This window comes from Lactuca saligna, chromosome 1, assembly GCF_052625555.1.
Source record: "Lactuca saligna cultivar CGN05327 chromosome 1, ASM5262555v1, whole genome shotgun sequence".
Classification (NCBI taxonomy): Eukaryota; Viridiplantae; Streptophyta; class Magnoliopsida; order Asterales; family Asteraceae; genus Lactuca; species Lactuca saligna.
The window spans coordinates 58790063-58808003 of record NC_136417.1 but is presented as its reverse complement, the minus strand read 5'-3'; the positions used below and the strand labels follow the sequence as shown (position 1 = coordinate 58808003).

Below are 17941 nucleotides of genomic sequence, written 5' to 3'. Positions count from 1 at the left end.
TTTCTCTTCTCGCAAACTTCAACCTTATTGTCAGACCTCCCCTTGATGATATTCTCAACAGACTTGGCAGCCCAAATAGCTGCCTCTAGAGTAGGTGCCTAACACACTGGCACTACATACTCCCAAGTGAGTCCCTTTGCGTACCGGTCGACTTTTGTCAGTTTGTCTGAGACGATGCGCAAAGAAAACTCCATCTTGTATGTGAAGGCATTAGTGTATTCATCCACTGACATGCTGCCTTTCTTCAATATCAGAAATTTGTTCTCCAACTCTAGCAAGTTTTGGGCCGAGCAGAACTTGCGCTTGAATTGCACCAATAACTCTGCCCAAGACAGTTGCAGTGGCTCGTTAGGGCTTAGGATCTTCCCTAGAGTGTTCCACCATCGAACGGCTCCACCTCGGAACTGACGCACTGCATAGATAGTCTGCAACCTGCCTCTGCAACCACAAGTCATGAAGGCTAGCTCCATTTCCGATATCCAATCCATAACTCCGATCGGATCTTCCTTCCCAGTGAAGGTCGATGGCTTGCAAGTCAGAAAATCCTTATACTTGCATCCCATTCCATCATTCCTTCCATTCTGGTTGTTTTGCCTAACTATCGGTGGGTTGGCTTGACCAACAGATCCACTAAAGTTTCCACCTTCCGAGCGCCCTTCATTCACTTCGGGCTCTTCCACTTGAATTATAAGTTCTTCACGATTCTGTTGAAGCAGATATCTCGTTTCATCCATCTGACGATCCAACATCGTCTGAATCATCAATTGTACACCGGCCATTGTTATCGGCTCAGGTGCTTGTAACGCCCGCAGATCCGGGCTAGTCAATTTAGAGGCAATAAGTGTCGAAAACGACTTTTCAACGAATGACTATTTAGAATAAATAATGTTAAACAAGTTGTACAATATTTCTCAAGGTTTCCGTACATATAAAGAACGCCGAAATCCGAGTTATAACGAAGAAGTTATGACCCGTTGAAGTTTCGCGACGGAACCGGTACGATACCGGGAAGCGTAAATAGTGATTTTACGATAGAGCGAGATTTAGCCTTAATTAGTGATCTAAACAAAAGTCGTAGAATATGTTAAACTAAGAACATCGATAAAAAGAACACCCAAATCTGACTTCGTATGAAGAAGTTATAATTTTTCGAAGTTTCAGATTAGCAGTGTACAACTCGAAATTCGAATAATTAGATTGAGCGGTTTTCAGCTGACACTACCTAAATGAGAATCGAAAATCTCGTTAAAAATAGCGTAACGAGAAAAAGATGGGCAAAAACGGAAGTCGGATGAAGAAGTTATAAGGATTTAACGGACCAATCGTGTCCCGGCCCGTTCATAATATAAAATTTAAAATCGAGCCAAAATTAGCCGACGAAGTCTAAACGAAAGTTGTAGAGTACGTTCCCACCTTCGCGGATATAAAGAACGTCGAAAACGGAGGTCGTACGCGAAAGTTACGAATTTTTAAAGTTGGAAAGTAAACTTGTGAAGCTGATGCAAGGAAGGATGACGTGGCCAAACTCCCAGCCATCGGATGAAATCGCTTCGGATGGTGACACCTGGTGCGAGGGTTACACCCAGCATAGCGAAGAGACGCCTAGCATCCGGAGAACGCCCCGCGTACTTCGGTTCTTATCCGTCCAATAGAGTGCGAGACAGCTGGCTTCGGCTGGCATCCATACCCGAGGAGTACGCCCAGCGTACCCTCGGTACGCCCAGCGTAAGGACCAAGCTGCGCGCCTATAAAAGGGGTCCGAAGGCAGCCCTCATTTTCACACCAAAACTCACTCTCTCTCTAAATTACTTTCTCTCTCTAGCCCATTTTAACTCCATAAACCCTAGGAAGAACCCCCTAGCACCTTAGGGAAGCCCCGAGGCTTCCGGAGTCCCGAGAAAAAGGTTCTTTCGGTTTCGAAACGCTGCTCCAAATAAAGTTCCGGTTTTCGATAAAATTCGCTGTAAGTGTGCTACGCTTACGCAATTTTTAATATAGCTTTCGAATAATTATAGGAATGTTATTAGGTCCTTAAAATAATTATTTGGGCTATTATTATGAGTTATATTGAGTGTTATTAACGCTTATATAATAATAATAATAATAATAGTCAGACTAATTAGTTTGTCGCGGTTATCGTTAGACTAAACCCTAGTGGTATTGGTACTAGGTGTTATCGAAGGAAATTGTTTTGAGAGTATCGAAGCGTTGTCCGAGTGCTGAGTCACCACCTTTCAGGTGAGTGCATAGTTCCCTTTCATCTTACACATAGATACGAAGTATTTTATATAAATTACGTGCTATGTGTGCATATTATCTGAGTACTTGTTGTCTATGCTAAATGAACGATTTTATACATGTTTTAAATGATTTAAACTGTATTTTATATCTACGATAATGTTGGGGTAAACATGGGTAGATATAATAGATGGAATATGAGTTGAATGATGAGTTGAGAGGTGTTATAGACCACGAGGTGAGGGTGAGAGGTGGATAATGTGAGAAGCCTTTTTTCCCAAATGATGGCCCCGTCATTCAGCAGAGTATGGATGACAACCACAGACTATTCTAGACAGTCAGTGGAACACTAGCAAGCTCGCAACCTGTAGGTGTTGTGAACGATGTGTTCACTCGGTGTACTCTAAACCATGGTGATCATGCAGACTTGATGCCTAAACCCTGGTGATCATGCAGACTTGATGCCTAAACCCTGGTGATCATGCAGACTTGATGCCTAAACCCTGACGACTATGCAGACTTAGTGCCCATTGTGTAAACCGTGGCTATGATGTACTTTGTGCCGATTCCTTAGGATAATCCTTAGGAATGAATGAACGAGAAATAGTTGATTCTTAGGGTAGATCCTTAAGAGTAAAGAAGATAATGGAAATGGGTAATTGGGTTTAATTGCTTGATTGATTAAACATAATAATTATATTATTGTGGGTTGAAAACCCTATGTACTCACCAGGTTTCCCAACCTGACCCATTCAGTTCATTTATATCACAGGTGTTGATACAAAGTCACTTTACACTGAGAGATTTAAAGAGATGTAGATCACTAGTGTAAATAAATGTAAGTTCTGTTTATGCTTATGTTTCTGTATTAACGATGACATCCCAAACATTTTGAAATGAATGAAATACGTTTCTTCGAAAATGTTTTAATAACGTATTTATCATGTATTTCTGGGAACAAATTCCGCAACATTTTTATTAAAAGAAGTACTCTGATTTTAATAAAGCATAAACAAAATCGTTCTTTTCTGGCCGTGAAAATGGGGATGTCACAGTGCTGCTGCTATGATAGGTATTTGCTCAATCACTGATGGTTGATTCCTGTTTTCATCAGCATTTCCAACTCCACTTCTTGTTCTCACCATTTTTTATCTATACACCGAATAAGGTGAAATTAGATCCTTATTCACGATAGATATTCAAATCATCCTTATCACTCTGAAACGTTTACATGCTAGTTCTAATATCGTAGACATACGCTTAGAATCCTAAACACATAAGGTTTCCAGATCCGGTCGGCAACAGACCATAGATCCGAACAAATAATAGCACCAATATAGCTATCACACAAAACATTTAGCACATAAAAGCATTTTAGGCATCATTCCTAAAATAAACTAGTGCTTGTGTCAATTTAGGTGTACTACCTAACATATTTTAGACACACTGCTCACAATCATTACTTAGCATTCTAAGTTTAAGTCTAGAAATTTCCTACAAATTCCTAGTTCGCTTAAACTAATGCTCTAATACCAACTGTGACATCCCCATTTTCACGGCCAGAAAAGACCGATTTGTTTATGCTTTGTTTTATAAAATCAAAGTAATCTTTTAAAGAAAACAGTTGCAGAATTTGTTCCCAAAACAAAATATGATAAAAATTATCAAAGCATTTCCTTAAAGAAATTTATTTTCATTATATAACAAAATCTCGGGATGTCATGTTCAATACAGACCAAAAGCATAAACAGAACAAAATAGACATTACAACAGTTATTCATAACTACTGGCCTATAATCCAAAATCTCTCGCCAAGTCCACCAACTTATACTCTTGTGCCATTACCTGTAATGCAAAGAAAACTGAGTGGGTCAGACTTGGGAGCCTGGTGAGCATATAGGGTTTTCATCCCACAATGTTATATCATATATTTATAAATATAGAACATTCAAACTATTACAATTTCACCATATAAAGGCAACTCTTATCCCACCCCATCGATCCTCACAACGACACGATCTAAACTCTCGTATCTAAAATTTTCCTCTTTACCTGATCCCTACTCACGGATCTAAAACTAACCTTTTTCACCTGATCCATACTCACGGATCTAAAACTACCTGATCCATACTCACGGATCTAAAACTAACCTCCTGATCTGATCCATACTCCCGGATCAATAATTGTACCCAATCCATACTCCCGGAATAAGGACAATTAACTATACCCTAATCCTGATCTGATCCATACTCCCGGATGAATAACTGTGCCCAATCCATACTTCTGGACTAGGGACAATTAACTTAGTCTTAATCCATACTCCCAGACTAATAACAAGTTTTATCTCTTTACCTGATCCATACTCCCGGATCTAAAACTAACCTCTTGGTCTAATCCATACTCGCTGAATAACTAGATCAACAACAACAACATCGGGGCCTCTCATCTGTTTATCACACATCAACTATCTACCCATGTTCTACCCAACATATTAGTAGATAAAAATATATATTTTTATACATAGTTTAAAACCTGTATAACATTCTCATTCAATACCTATTCCACATAACAGATGAGGCATACCTACATAACACGTATTTCATAGAGAATAAATCAGATCTATGAGATAGAAGAAAGTGAATATACATTCACACACATAACAACAAAATTATACACATAACACATATTTCGTATAAAATACTTCATAATTATGCGTTAGAAGAAAGTAACCACACACTCACTTGATTAGAAGATGATCGGACAGCACTACGACTTGTAGAAGTAGTATTCTTCGGTAGATCTGAAAGATCTTCACAAAAACCGGGCTCCTCACGGGCAAAGCTTCGGCTCGGGAATCACACTTATTGGGATCTTCGGGGCCTCGGGACTTGCTTCGGGGCTCGGGAATGATATCGGGGCTTCGGGATGTTTCTTGCACGAAAAACGATGCAAAAACGTGAAAAAACGGGAAGAAATGAGCAAGGAAGTCGATTGCCCTCGACACCCTTTTATAGGGGCTGGAAGCTGATTTACGCTGGGCGTAAATCTACATTACGTTGGGCGTAATGTGGATAAGCCCGGTGACTCCCCCCCTTTGGATAATATCCGGATTTTTATTTAATTTAAATACTTTAATTATTTAATAAACTTCAAAAATTCATATCTTCCTCATACGAACTCCATTTTCGACGTTCTTTATATCCACACATAGGTGAGACTACGATCTACAACTTTTGTTTGGACTCCGTCGGCTGATTTTGAATTTATTTTTAGTAGGCCGAGACAAGAAAATTTCGTTATAAATTCATAACTTCTTCATCCGATGTCCGTTTTCGCCTATATTTTTATCGTTTTACTCCTATTAACGAGACCTTCGATTCTCATTTAGATTGTTTCGGCTAAAAACCGATCGGTCTCAAATCGAGCATTCGGGTTGCATACCGCTAAGTCGAAACTTAGAAAAATCATAATTTCCTCATACGAAGTCAGATTTGGACGTTCTTTTTATGCACACTCATGGTTTAACGAACTCTACGACTTTCGTTTATATTGCTAAGGCTAAATATCACTCTAACATAAATTCACTTTTTACGTCATTCAATGTCGTGCCGGTTCTGTCGCGAAACTTCGACAGGTAATAACTTCTTCGTTATAACTCGGATTTCGGCGTTCTTTATATGCACGGAAACCTTGTAACATATACTACAACTTAGTTAAGATTATTCATTCTAAATAATCTTTCATCAAAAATTCATTTTTGACGCCTATCGTCTCTAAATTGACTAGCCCGGATCTACGGGTGTTACATCATCGAACTTGTTGTTTGTTTTCACCATAACCCTTTGACCGGCTATCACAGGTGATAGTTGGTCAAAAGGGTTATAATGAACGCAAACAACAAATTCGATGATATATTAGATACAAAAAAAGGAAATAGACCAAATGAGAACAAACTCAACAGTTAGCTACCTTCAATAGTCATTTTCCCTCATTTTGAGTTAGTTTGTATGTGAAAAAGGTTCCTCCCCAAATTAAAACGACCAAAATACCCTTAATACATTTATTTTTCATTATTTTATTTTTTTTAACTATTTTATAATTAATTCTATTTAAAAAATTATTTTATAATTAATAAATAAATACAGAAAATGGAATAAATACTAAAAATCTCTTTCTTTCTCTCTCTCTCTCTCTCTCTCTTTCTCTCTCTCTCTCTCTCTCTGGTTTCAATACCCAAAGACATAATCAACCATCATCTTCTTTAACACCCTTGTCTTTTTCAAAACCCAACTCCTCACCACTGTCTCTCCTTCTAACCAGCAACACCACGATCAGAAATCAAGGTTTGTGCAATCATCCTTACCGATGCTCAAATTAAATATATATCAAAAGCTCACCATCAGGTGCTCACCGCCCCTCTCTCACATATTTGGAATGACACTCACCTTTGTTAAACGTCACCGCCTCGACAACTCCAACGACAAGCCCTACGACAACTCCACCAACCATTTTCATTCTTGTTGCAGAGTCGGTGAGTTCCCCACCAGATCTCATCTCCTCCAATTTACCACTAAATCCTTCCAAATTATATGATTTTTATAGCCGGTGAAAGTGTTAGATCTATGGCGATTGTAGGTGCAACATGAGTCGCATATTTTTAGTGTACCCTTTAAGTTTGAGAATTTTGATTTAAATTTTTGACGTAGAATCTATTCGCCCGATGAGTTCATCCTAATGACATGATTTTAAAGTGTGTGGGTTAATCTAAGTTGCAGAAATCAATTGTTTGAGAAGGGAGAAATCAGATTTCTGATGTTATGAATGATTATGACAGATGATATGAGTTCATGTGGTTGACTAGAGAACCACAAAGAAGTAGAGGATGACATTAGTGGATGAACACACACATACATACACACATTTATTTTGAGTATAAACCCTAATTGTGCGCGATGTGCGGTGAGAGATGGGTGATCTACGGGCAACAACAATGAACATATCATAAATCTACGCATTTCGATTCAGAATGTGATACCTTTTCTTTGTAATTCTACTTGTATTTTGTGGGTCCTTTTGCTCTTGATACATTGGGGTTCTTATGAGTGTTATGATGAAGAAGAAATTCATAGGGGGAGGGGGGTCGGCGGTAGAGTCACAAGGGATGATTTTTAGAGGTAGAGTCACAAAATTTGCATGTGTGTGTTCTATGTTCGATTTAACAACCAAAGTTATAAAGACAAAATCTATATAAATTGTTCTTCGGTTGCAAAAATAGGTTTGCAAGTGGTTTTTGTTTTTTTTGTTTTGTTTTGTTTTTTTTTTTTTTTTTTTTTTTGAGAGAGAGAGAGATAGAAAGAGAGGTGGGCCTTATATTTTAATTTAATAAAACATTAAATTAAATATAAAAAAGATAATATATATATATATATATATATATATATATATATATATATATATATATATATATATATATATATATATATATATATATATATATCAGGAGGGCATTTTTAGTTTAGTGAGGGACCAAAATCACAACCAAAGTAGCTCAAAAGGACCACCAATCTAAAAAAAATCGAGGTTTGAACTAAACCTCAGAAAAAATGCATACCGTAGGGACCATTTTTTGTAGTTTTGTCAAATATGGTCTTGCATTTTGCTTATTTTTTAGGGTAAACTACATTTTTGGTCCATGTGATTTGATTAGCATTGTATTTTTGTTATAACTTTTGTTATAGCATTGTATTGTTGTACCTTATAAAAGAAATCTTACTATTTCTATAAATAGAATCAATATAATAATAATATTTTTTAAAACGTTCAAGTCTTTAAGCTTAAAGTACAACCAACTGTTAATATAATAATATTATAATGACAAAATTGCAAAAAAGGTCCCCGTGGTATGCATTTTTTTGGGGTTTTAGTCCAAACCTTGACTTTTTTGGACCTGTGGTCCTTATGAGCAGGTTTGCTTGTAGTTTTGGTCCCTCGGAAAACTAAAAAGACTAAAATACCCTTGAGGTATTTCTTTTTCATTTTTCTTTTATTTTTTTTTATCTATTTTTATAATTAAAAAATTAAGAAAACTCTCTCTCTCTCTCTCTCTCTCTCTCACACACACACACACACACACACACACACACAACAAACGATCCCTAAACCCCTAAATCCCCAAATCCATTATGCATCACGTTATACCACATACACTATGAATCGCATCCTCTATTCATCTCAAAATCGATCGACAATCTCCATATTTTTTTCACAATCAACCGACACCCACCCGGTGTCTCCATCTGAATTAATTATAGGTCCTTCTCCGCTTTCATCTTCTTTGTTCTGAATACAGACATCAGGTCAGCTCTGAGCTCGCCTTATTTCTACGCCTTGAGGACCCAAATCATATTGCAAAACTCGGTTATATGTTCAACGTGTTCTGAAAAGGCATCATCGAGCTACCAATATACTTCCCAGGAACACGATTTTATAGTTCGAAGAAAGTTGCAACAACTATTATGAAGGAATTAATGGAGATTATCAAAGATAAGGGAAAATCGGAAAGGTGGTTCAATTTTTGATCTACGACTTAAAAAATCAAACCATTGTAAAATCTAAATTGATTTCTAAAATCGACCACTGTTTTGGTGGTCTGGGTTCGATTTGTTTTTTTTAAGCAATCGAATTCTGGAATGATTGATTTTGATATGGAATTTTTTGAAACTAGTGGCTTGTTTGACTCTTGGTTTTGCTTGACTGTGTTTGATTCTTGGTTTGCTTAATTGTGTTTGCCTGTTTCTAGGCATTAAAATCGATATCTCCTATAAATTTGATTCTAATCTTTGTTTAATTGTGTTTCATTAACGGCTCGCTTCTTTAGTTCTTAGCTTTGTTTGACTCTGTTGGATTCTTGGGTTTATTGACTATCGGATTTGTTTAACTGTGATTGAAATCAACCGATTCTTAGCTTGTTTGATTCTGTAATCGTGTATTTGGTGAAGGATTGCAAAGAACTCTCGTCTCCTCTCATCTCGTCTCAAACTGCCGAAACTTTGTCAAATTAAAAAGTTGGAGATGATGGAGCCTCATTGGGTTTAAGATCGTCAGTGTTAAAGGGTTGCACTGGTTGGAGATGACAGAAAAAGGGAAAGGTAGTTCTGTGTGACATTTATAGAACAAAAGGAGGAAACATGTGTGGTGTATTTGGAATGGTAAAATCAATGGTCAGTGATAAAATGGTCACCAGAGTACCTACGTCGTGTTTCTGGAGAGAGAGAGCGAGAGAGAGAGAGAGAGAGAGAGAGTTTTCTTAATTTTTTAATTATAAAAATAGATAAAAAATGAAAGAAAAATGAAAAAGAAATACCTCAAGGGTATTTTAGTCTTTTTAGTTTTCCGAGGGACCAAAACTACAAGCAAACCTGCTCATAAGGACCACCGGTCCAAAAAAGTCAAGGTTTGGACTAAAACCCCAAAAAAATGCATACCACGGGGATCTTTTTTGCAATTTTGTCTATTATAATATATATCTTACTAATGATAATGCTAGGGATACAAGTATTAAAAACACATTTAAATTAGTATTTCCTTATTTTTAGGGATTGAATTAGTATTTTCATCAATTTTGACCCAACTTGTACTTCTAAAATATCTCTTCTCTGGTATCTGGTGCATTCAAAATCTGAAACACTTCTTTTCGACAAAATCGTTTGAAATTTAAAAGCTCATTCAAATTGGAGTTCCCTAATTTTTTGCATAAAATATAGTTGACTGGAGACTAATTCAAATCTTCATCTTCTTTTCCTCCATGAAATCCACCACCATAATATTTTTTGGTTTTGGCATTGCACTTTTTATTTTTGTGAAACCGATCGATAATGGTGCAAGTGTTCTTAGAAATATAACATGTCTCCGAATGGAACTAATTGCTTGAAAGAAATTATTCGTCGTCGCCGCTTTGCAAGGGCAAATGGCTAGTGTGTGTGTGTGTATATATATATTTCTCAAATAAAAATTTAAACAATATAAAAATGAAGAGCCTCCCCCCTCCCTTAGTATCACCATACTATCATACCCAACATATAAATAAGCTCTGCATGTCATATTCCTTATGTTGCAAACTCACATTCTTCTTTCCTTCTTATGGTTGATGGTCCCGACATTCTAGTCGGAGACAAAAGAAGTGATTTGACTTTCTCACAAAGACATGCTCTCTGGAGGATCTCATTTGTGGTGGATTGCTATGGAATTTGAAGAGAGTTTTATAAGCTTGATGCCTCTTTAATGGTGGATCTCATTTGTGGTTTGATTAGATACAAAGTATGTTAGAAAGGGTATTGAAGCGTGAGGATATATGAAATTATCGAGTGTGGCCTGGTTCCTATTTATCACTTCTTAGGTGTTATTTACATTTTGATTAAGTGCTTAATCTGTAATACATTTTATCAATCATTAACTTGCATATGTTACTAGTAGCAAAGTATTTTACTGTTTCCAGATAACAAAAACCAGATGCACCAGATAAAGCCAATAAAAGATCAGAGTAATTTGCTAAAGAGAATGCTAACACCACCGATAAATAATAATAAATAATTTAATTTAATGCCAAAAACGAAATTACAACAAAACCCTGATTAGATATTAGGGCAAAAAGAGGGAAACAAAATTAGGACTACAGGAACACAATTCATTACTCTCAACTCTTCGCACCTCTCTATCTTTAATGGAAGATGACACCAGCAAGAGAGATCAGCAGCGAAGCAGAGACGACAACCATTGAAAGAGTCATCGGAACAGCAGATCCGGCCTCCATTGGAGCAGGCGCTGGTGCTAACGAAAACTCGGCGTAGTCTCGCGCAGCGGCGGCGGTGGCGGAGATGACCAGAATAAAGAGAGCGACGATTGCGGTTCTGAGTGCACCACCTGACGCCATTTCCGGCAACTGAAACTCTGTCGGAGTGAGAGTAAAGACACGTCGAGAGAGAGTATGAGTGATATGAAGAAGAAGAGATGTGAGTATTTGCGATGAGGGAGATGGTGAGAGAGATTGTGTACTTATAGTGGTGGGTTCTAACGGTCGAAAATGTAAACGTTAGAGCAGGACAGCTTTTGAAACGGCACGTAGCAATAAATCTAAAATTCATTTTTACATTTTTGGGTTTTCTATAAGTTATTTTTGTTCAAAATAATAAAACTGTAGCGTAACAACATATTTTTTTAGAATAAATTTACAACATGTTCAATATATATTAAAAGTCAGGTTAAATTTCATAAAAGATTATTTGGTTTGTATTTATTTTTGCTTAAAAAAATATTTTTATGATATAACTATTGAACACATATCATTGCTATATTCTACATCATATGTTCTATAATACATGAAGCTCAATCCAACTACGCCCAACCATTTTTTTCAAACCTAAACTATTCATCCTATTCCGAATCTCAATCGATTCATCCCATCTACTCAAACCCACATAACTATTCGACACCATAGCCAAAGTTCCACCACTCACACCTTTTTCAACAAGAACACGACCAATTCGCTCAATCATCACTTCATTCCCATGAACCCTTAACCCATTAACCAATGCACCCAAAACATGCCCATCTGGCTCTATACTCATCCCCCTAACAAAATCCTCAGCTTCTTTAACCCTACCACCTCTTGCATACAAGTCCACAACACAAGCATAATGCCTCTCAGTAGCCACAATTTTGTAAGAATCAACCATGGCTTTGAACAACATCAACCCTTCATTAACAAGCCCACCATGGCTACATGCGGTTAATAAACTGATAAATGTAACATCATCGGGTTCGACCCCATGAACTAACATGAGACTTAAGAGTGGCAAAGCATGGTGTCCAAGACTATTTATGGCAACCCCATTTATCATTGTGCTCCATGTTATGATATCTTTGATTCTAAGTGTTTTGAACACGTGAATTGCCTTTCTCATGTTGCCACATTTGACATACATGTTGACTAATGCGTTTCCAATGTTTCCTTCGAGTTGTATATCTTGTCTTTCTTGAATGTAAGAGTGAACCCATTCACATAAACTCAAGGACCCGAGTGAAGCACAAGCAGCCATTACATTGACTATGGTGGCCTCGTTAGGTTTGACTTCACCACCTTTAACCATCTCATTGAAAACATTAATGGCTTTTTCGCAAAAACCTCTTTGTACAAAACCACCCACCATTGTGCTCCAAGAAACCACATCTCTTTTAGGCATTTTAGCGAACAGGTACTGGGCATTCTCCAAAGACCCGACTTGCATGTAAAAATGCAATAATGCGTTGTCGAGAATTGCGTTACCTTGAATGGAGTTCTTTAAAGCATAGCAATGAACAGCTTTCCCAAGTTTCAATTCTCTTATGTTAGAACAAGCAGATAAAACACTGACGAGAGTGTTAGCATTAGGGTCTACATCCATCCAAGAAAACATAAAAATGGCGTTATCTTCAAGCCCGCATTTTGAAAAACCAGAAATGATGGAAGTCCATGAAACCACATTAGGATGAGCAATGGTCTTGAAAACGTGATAAGCGTAAGCGATGTCATTTCGTATAACGTAGAAATGGATGAAGGAGTTTTGAATATACGTATGAGAAAAATGACCGGATTTTATTACATGGGCGTGGATTTCTTGGCCTTTATTGAACGAATTTGTCAAGCAACATGCTTTGAGAGCATAATTGAAGCTAAAATGGTTGTGGGTGTTTGAGTTTTGGAGCATTTGATTGTACAGAACAAAGGCATTTTGAGGGGTGTGTGAGTTTACGAATGAAGCAAGAAGGGTGTTTAGTGCTTGTGGCTCTGAAGATTTTAGTACATGAGCTTTGATTTGGGCGAGTTGCTGTGAGGAAAGATTGGAAAGAAGAGGTTTTATTCGCATTTTTGGTGTCTTTTGGATGCGATATCAATATTTTTTCTAAGATACTACGAAAATGTTTTGGACCGACAGAGCAAAAACCATGCTCGACAGGTTTTGCGTTGTTTTTTTAGTACTAGTGACAGGTTTTGGGTTGTTTTACTTTTTCCTATCATATTTCTGTTTAATTTAATCTTTAACATAAGTTATCGATAAAAATTAATATTATATACAGTGAAGTTGGATTGGGTAGAATTCAAAAATAAGAGATGGAGATTTGATTTTATTTATCGCAAATATCTTGAAAGATGATATGAAGTTTTTGTAAGGGTAACGACTTAAAAGCGTAAGCGGTGTCATCTCGTTTTTTGGCAATAACTTTTTTTTTTTTAATTTTTTTTTGAAAAAACCATGGTTCTTAAAATAAAAATAAAATGAAAAAAAGACAAAAGACAAATTATTATTTTTTATTTCTTTTAACGAAAAATAAAAAAGGAAATAAATGAAAATAAATAATAAAACTCACTTAAATGACATTTCGTGGATGTTCGTCGCACGAAATTAAATCCTCGAGTCCGTATTAGTTACCACGGACATAAGTCGCATGCGAATGTACCACGGTCAAGTATTTGGGTTTGATGTTTGTGCTATTGACGAAAGTGGTGGAGAATTGTCCTCGCAGTTTTCACCATTTTTGAGTCCTCACCGGTACCAGACCTTATATATAGTTTTGTCATCAAAGTGTTTTTACATATTATCTTATCTTTAACAAAGACTATAGACAAGTTGCATAAATGGTCAATATGCTTAGTAAAATGCATTAGGTGTAGTACTTATAAGAATTGTTTTTACAAAGATGCCTCTAAGTTTGAAAACTCTTTCAAGAATGGTCATTGTGTCGACTGTGATAGCTTTGTATCATTAATGGCGAGACGTGCTTCTGAAATGACTAATATACCCTTTCTCTCTCTCTCTCACACACATACATACAATTGAAACCTACAAACTCAGATTGTCCAGTAATATGCGAATGATTCAACGTCATGTTAAGTGCTATAACCATCAAGATCTTGTAGATTTTTGTTATCAAATTTGGCCTCAAGCTTTGCGCATTCGAAACCTTGCTTGCGGAACTGGTCGAAAGGTGCATGCGAAGTAGATTTTTGTTATCAAATTTGACCTCAAGCTTTGGCATAGATTTATGTTAGTATGCTTTGGTTTGGAGTATTATGACTTTTGGACCAAGATCTATGTCCTAGAGAACTAGGGTTTTAGCTAAACCTATTAAGAAGTACTATAAGTGGGTAAAATTGGAAACTTTACCCTTAAAAGGGCATTTCCAGTATGTAGATGAAGCATGAATCTTGGATCTGAAGAGTAGGGGGTTAATCTTTTAAGATGGCCCAAACAGACAAAGGGACTCGGAGAGTCCATAGAGAGACTCGACGAGTTGAGTCGATTTTCCCCGATTCTATACAGGGCAAAACTCGACGAGTCTGAAGAGGGACTCAACGAGTTGACTCGTTCTGTCATGACTATGAGTAGCGAGGGAACTCGGCAAGTTAGGAGGATGACTCAACAATTTGATCAGTTAATTCGGAGTGTTGACTTTGACTTTTACTGGACGTTGACTTTAACCTTGACCCTGACTTTGACCAAGGTTAACCATGAGGGGTAATGAAGGATGGAAAGGGTTCAAAAGGGATGAGTAGAGTCCATACTAGGACAAGAGTATGTGAGGGGTGGAATGGTCTTCTACCCCAGTGAGGACCTATGGTTAAGTTATAAGAATCCTAGACTTATCTAATTTGTATGATGATCAGTAGCTCGGGGAGTCGAGAGATCAACAGTTCGAGGATCTTCCAGGTAGCAGCGAGAGGTCTATTCGCGGGATTCTACAGTTAGCTTGTGAAGTGAGTTTCTCCTGTAGGAACGGGTCGAATGCACTAATTTCGGCCCGTGTAGAGTAGCTAAGTGTGAGTTGTGCCCGTATCTTATACTTGTTTATGATTAGTAGCTAAGTGTGGGTTGGGCTCGTATCTTAGTATTATCTGAGTATGTTATTAATGGATAGATTTATGGTATAAGTATGTTCCGAACTAAAGTATGACGTCGGGCGGGGCCCGAGAAAGGTTATATGTATGTTTCTAAACTACGGTTCAATGTCGGGTGGTACCTGATGAAGGAATGCTTGTTTAGTTATACTTGTTGTTTTTGTGATACTTGTATGTGCTTGGTAGGGAAGTGAGTATGGGAGGGGTCACCACTAGCTGAGAGTGGATGGGGTTCCGTATCTCATTATCAACAGAGTATGGGTAGGGCTCATGATAGGCGAGGCCTTAGGAAGAGAGTATATAGTAATGTGTATGATTCTTTATGTGCTAGTATGATTATATGTTATTGTTTGTATGTATATAGCGGGTCGGACATGGTAGAAACAGATATGTATACCAAGTGGGCTTGATGCCAGGCTAGGCTTGATGTCGGACTTTGTACGATGTCGAGCGGCGCCCGAGGAAGGGGCGGAGCCCCAATTTATGTGATTATGTGTATGCTATGTGGTAGCTTGGGGAGACTCACTAAGCTTCGTGCTTACAGTTTTCAATTTTGGTTTCAGGTACTTCTGATAACAAGGGGAAGAGCTCGGGATGACTGCAGTGCACACACCATTGTTTTAGCCTGGGATGTTTTTACTTTGATATGTTTTGACAGATGTTTATGATATTTTTAGATACATGACTTATGATTTTTATATGATGAGTTATTACTTATGGTTTATTTAATGATTTAAATTAAAAAATTTGAACCGTATTTTTAGGATGTTTCAAGTTCGTATCAGAACCTTGGTTTGAGGGATTCGGATACACTCTCGGGTGTGTCTGAACTCAAACTGAGGACTTGGTATGAAAATTTTCAAAAGAAAATCATTTAGAAAACACTTTGAAAAGAGAAAAGAATTTGAAAAGAGAAAATAACTTTGAAAAGGGAAAATGGGGTGTGGTGCATGTAATCAACCGAGCTCAAGTAAGTACTCCCAAATTACCCATACAAGTTTATGTTATGATATGTTTATGTGATTCGCATGCTAGATTATAGCTAAGGATCTAAGAGAGATGTATTGTATGCTTTTATGAGCTTGTAGATTTGCATGTTAGAAATTGATCAGCCAGTGGTAGGATAGCATGTTTAGGTTATGCAAGATTGTATGAGTCTTTGAATTTCATGCTAGTACAGACTGCTGATTAGAGGATAGAATGGGTTGCTTGGATTATTTTGGTTAGATTTTCCATTGTATGAATGTTTCTTGCTTTGTGCTTTGTGGGACTCCTGGCGATGTGAGCTAGCTATTAAGTGAATATGCCAAGTCGCATATGGCACAAGCTGGATAATCTCAGAGGGATGGACTCGACTCTATTGCGCATCACTTTTATAAGTCCAATCGTGCTAGGGATGAGTCTTTTACTCGAAGGATTATGTGATCTCTGTTGCATGTGGCTATATACATAAGGTAGCTAGTTGACATTGATGGGAAAACCTTCGACAGCTGAGGAATGGGTGAGGTGGAGATTACCCTAGGGCAAGCCTAGGATGAGATTAGTGCTGAGAGCAATAGTGGTGGAAAAAGGGACTTTGTGGAGTCGAGGCAATTCTTAAGGAAAGTACGGATAGATGTGGAAGGTAGTTTGGGCCCTTGCTACTGAAAGCAGAGGATATGTACTCGAGTCAAGGAGGGTTGAGATAAAATCAAGAAACTTTTAGTTCGTGTGTGATCCCTCAATAGTGATGAGCATTTTGATGGTTGTTATGTTATGTTGTAGTTGATGGGTTTTTGGGCACTACAACATTCCTATGGTGTACATGCAACCCTAATGCTTTGGATCTAGGTTTTTCTCAAGTTATACATGCAAATAATCATCCAAAGCATAAACAAGAATCTAACATCCCAATTTTGAAAATTACATATGATTAGGGTTAGAAACCTTACCTCACTTTTTATGTAGTAATAACAAAACTCCTTGACCTTTGAAAGCTTAGTGCCCCAAGTGTTGCATCTCTAATGGAGTCACAAACACTCAATGTAAAGGATGAAGTAGGAGAGAAGAGATTTTTGGCCACCTTAGGGTTTCATAAAGCCTTGTCTGAAAATCCCTTGTAATGGGGTCTATTTATACTTTTGGCTGCTAGGGTTTTAGGCGGAAACCCTAATGTGACTGCTTAAGCCTTAAGCAGCCCATGAAACCTTTCTAGAATAGCCCTTGGATGAATTCCTTATGGGCTTCCCATAGAATTCATCAAACCTTATTCCAAAGTGATCCATCAGCCCAATTGCAACTATCAGTGATTTGCAATATCAGTCCCCAATTATTTAATCAGTCTCTTTTGATCACATAAATAATTCCAAATTAATTTCTAATCAATACTAATTAAATAATATGATTTCCAAATAATGTATTAATCTTGTAATATATTAATAAAACCATTTAGAGTACGAATTTATTATTCATATAATAAGCTCTACGCTCTCTCTTCTTGTCATCTTATCAAGTTGCATGAGTGAAGGCAACCCAAAAGGACCATGATCATAATCAAATCAAGTACATACCAAAAATAGTTATGCACTTAGACACCTAATCCAACAGTCTCCCAATTGGATAAGTCTAATAACTATTATTGTGTATGTCTTCAGAATCTGATTTTCAATTGTAGCTTTCAAAAGCCGCTATCGAACTCCGATCTTATCAGCAACACGTCCTTTAGATAAAGGATCATATACTCCTCCATTCTATATATCGTATGAACTGAGACATGGATTATAATCATTCTCA

The 17941-nt window shown here is 37.3% G+C and overlaps 1 protein-coding gene across 1 annotated transcript; it reads right to left on the bottom strand.

The window, feature by feature from the left end:
• Nucleotides 1–11569: 11569 nt before the first annotated feature.
• LOC144998522 (pentatricopeptide repeat-containing protein At1g08070, chloroplastic-like) lies at nt 11570–13237 on the bottom strand. Its single transcript, XM_078958269.1, has one exon. It carries the CDS (start codon nt 13137–13139, stop codon nt 11604–11606), a length of 1536 nt encoding a protein of 511 aa, XP_078814395.1. The 5' UTR covers nt 13140–13237; the 3' UTR covers nt 11570–11603.
• Between the last annotated feature and the right edge of the window lie 4704 nt (nt 13238–17941).

Excerpts from the sequence above, each read along its gene's own strand:
- LOC144998522 (XM_078958269.1), bottom strand. The coding sequence starts at position 13,139 with ATGCGAATAAAACCTCTTCTTTCCAATCTTTCCTCACAGCAACTCGCC.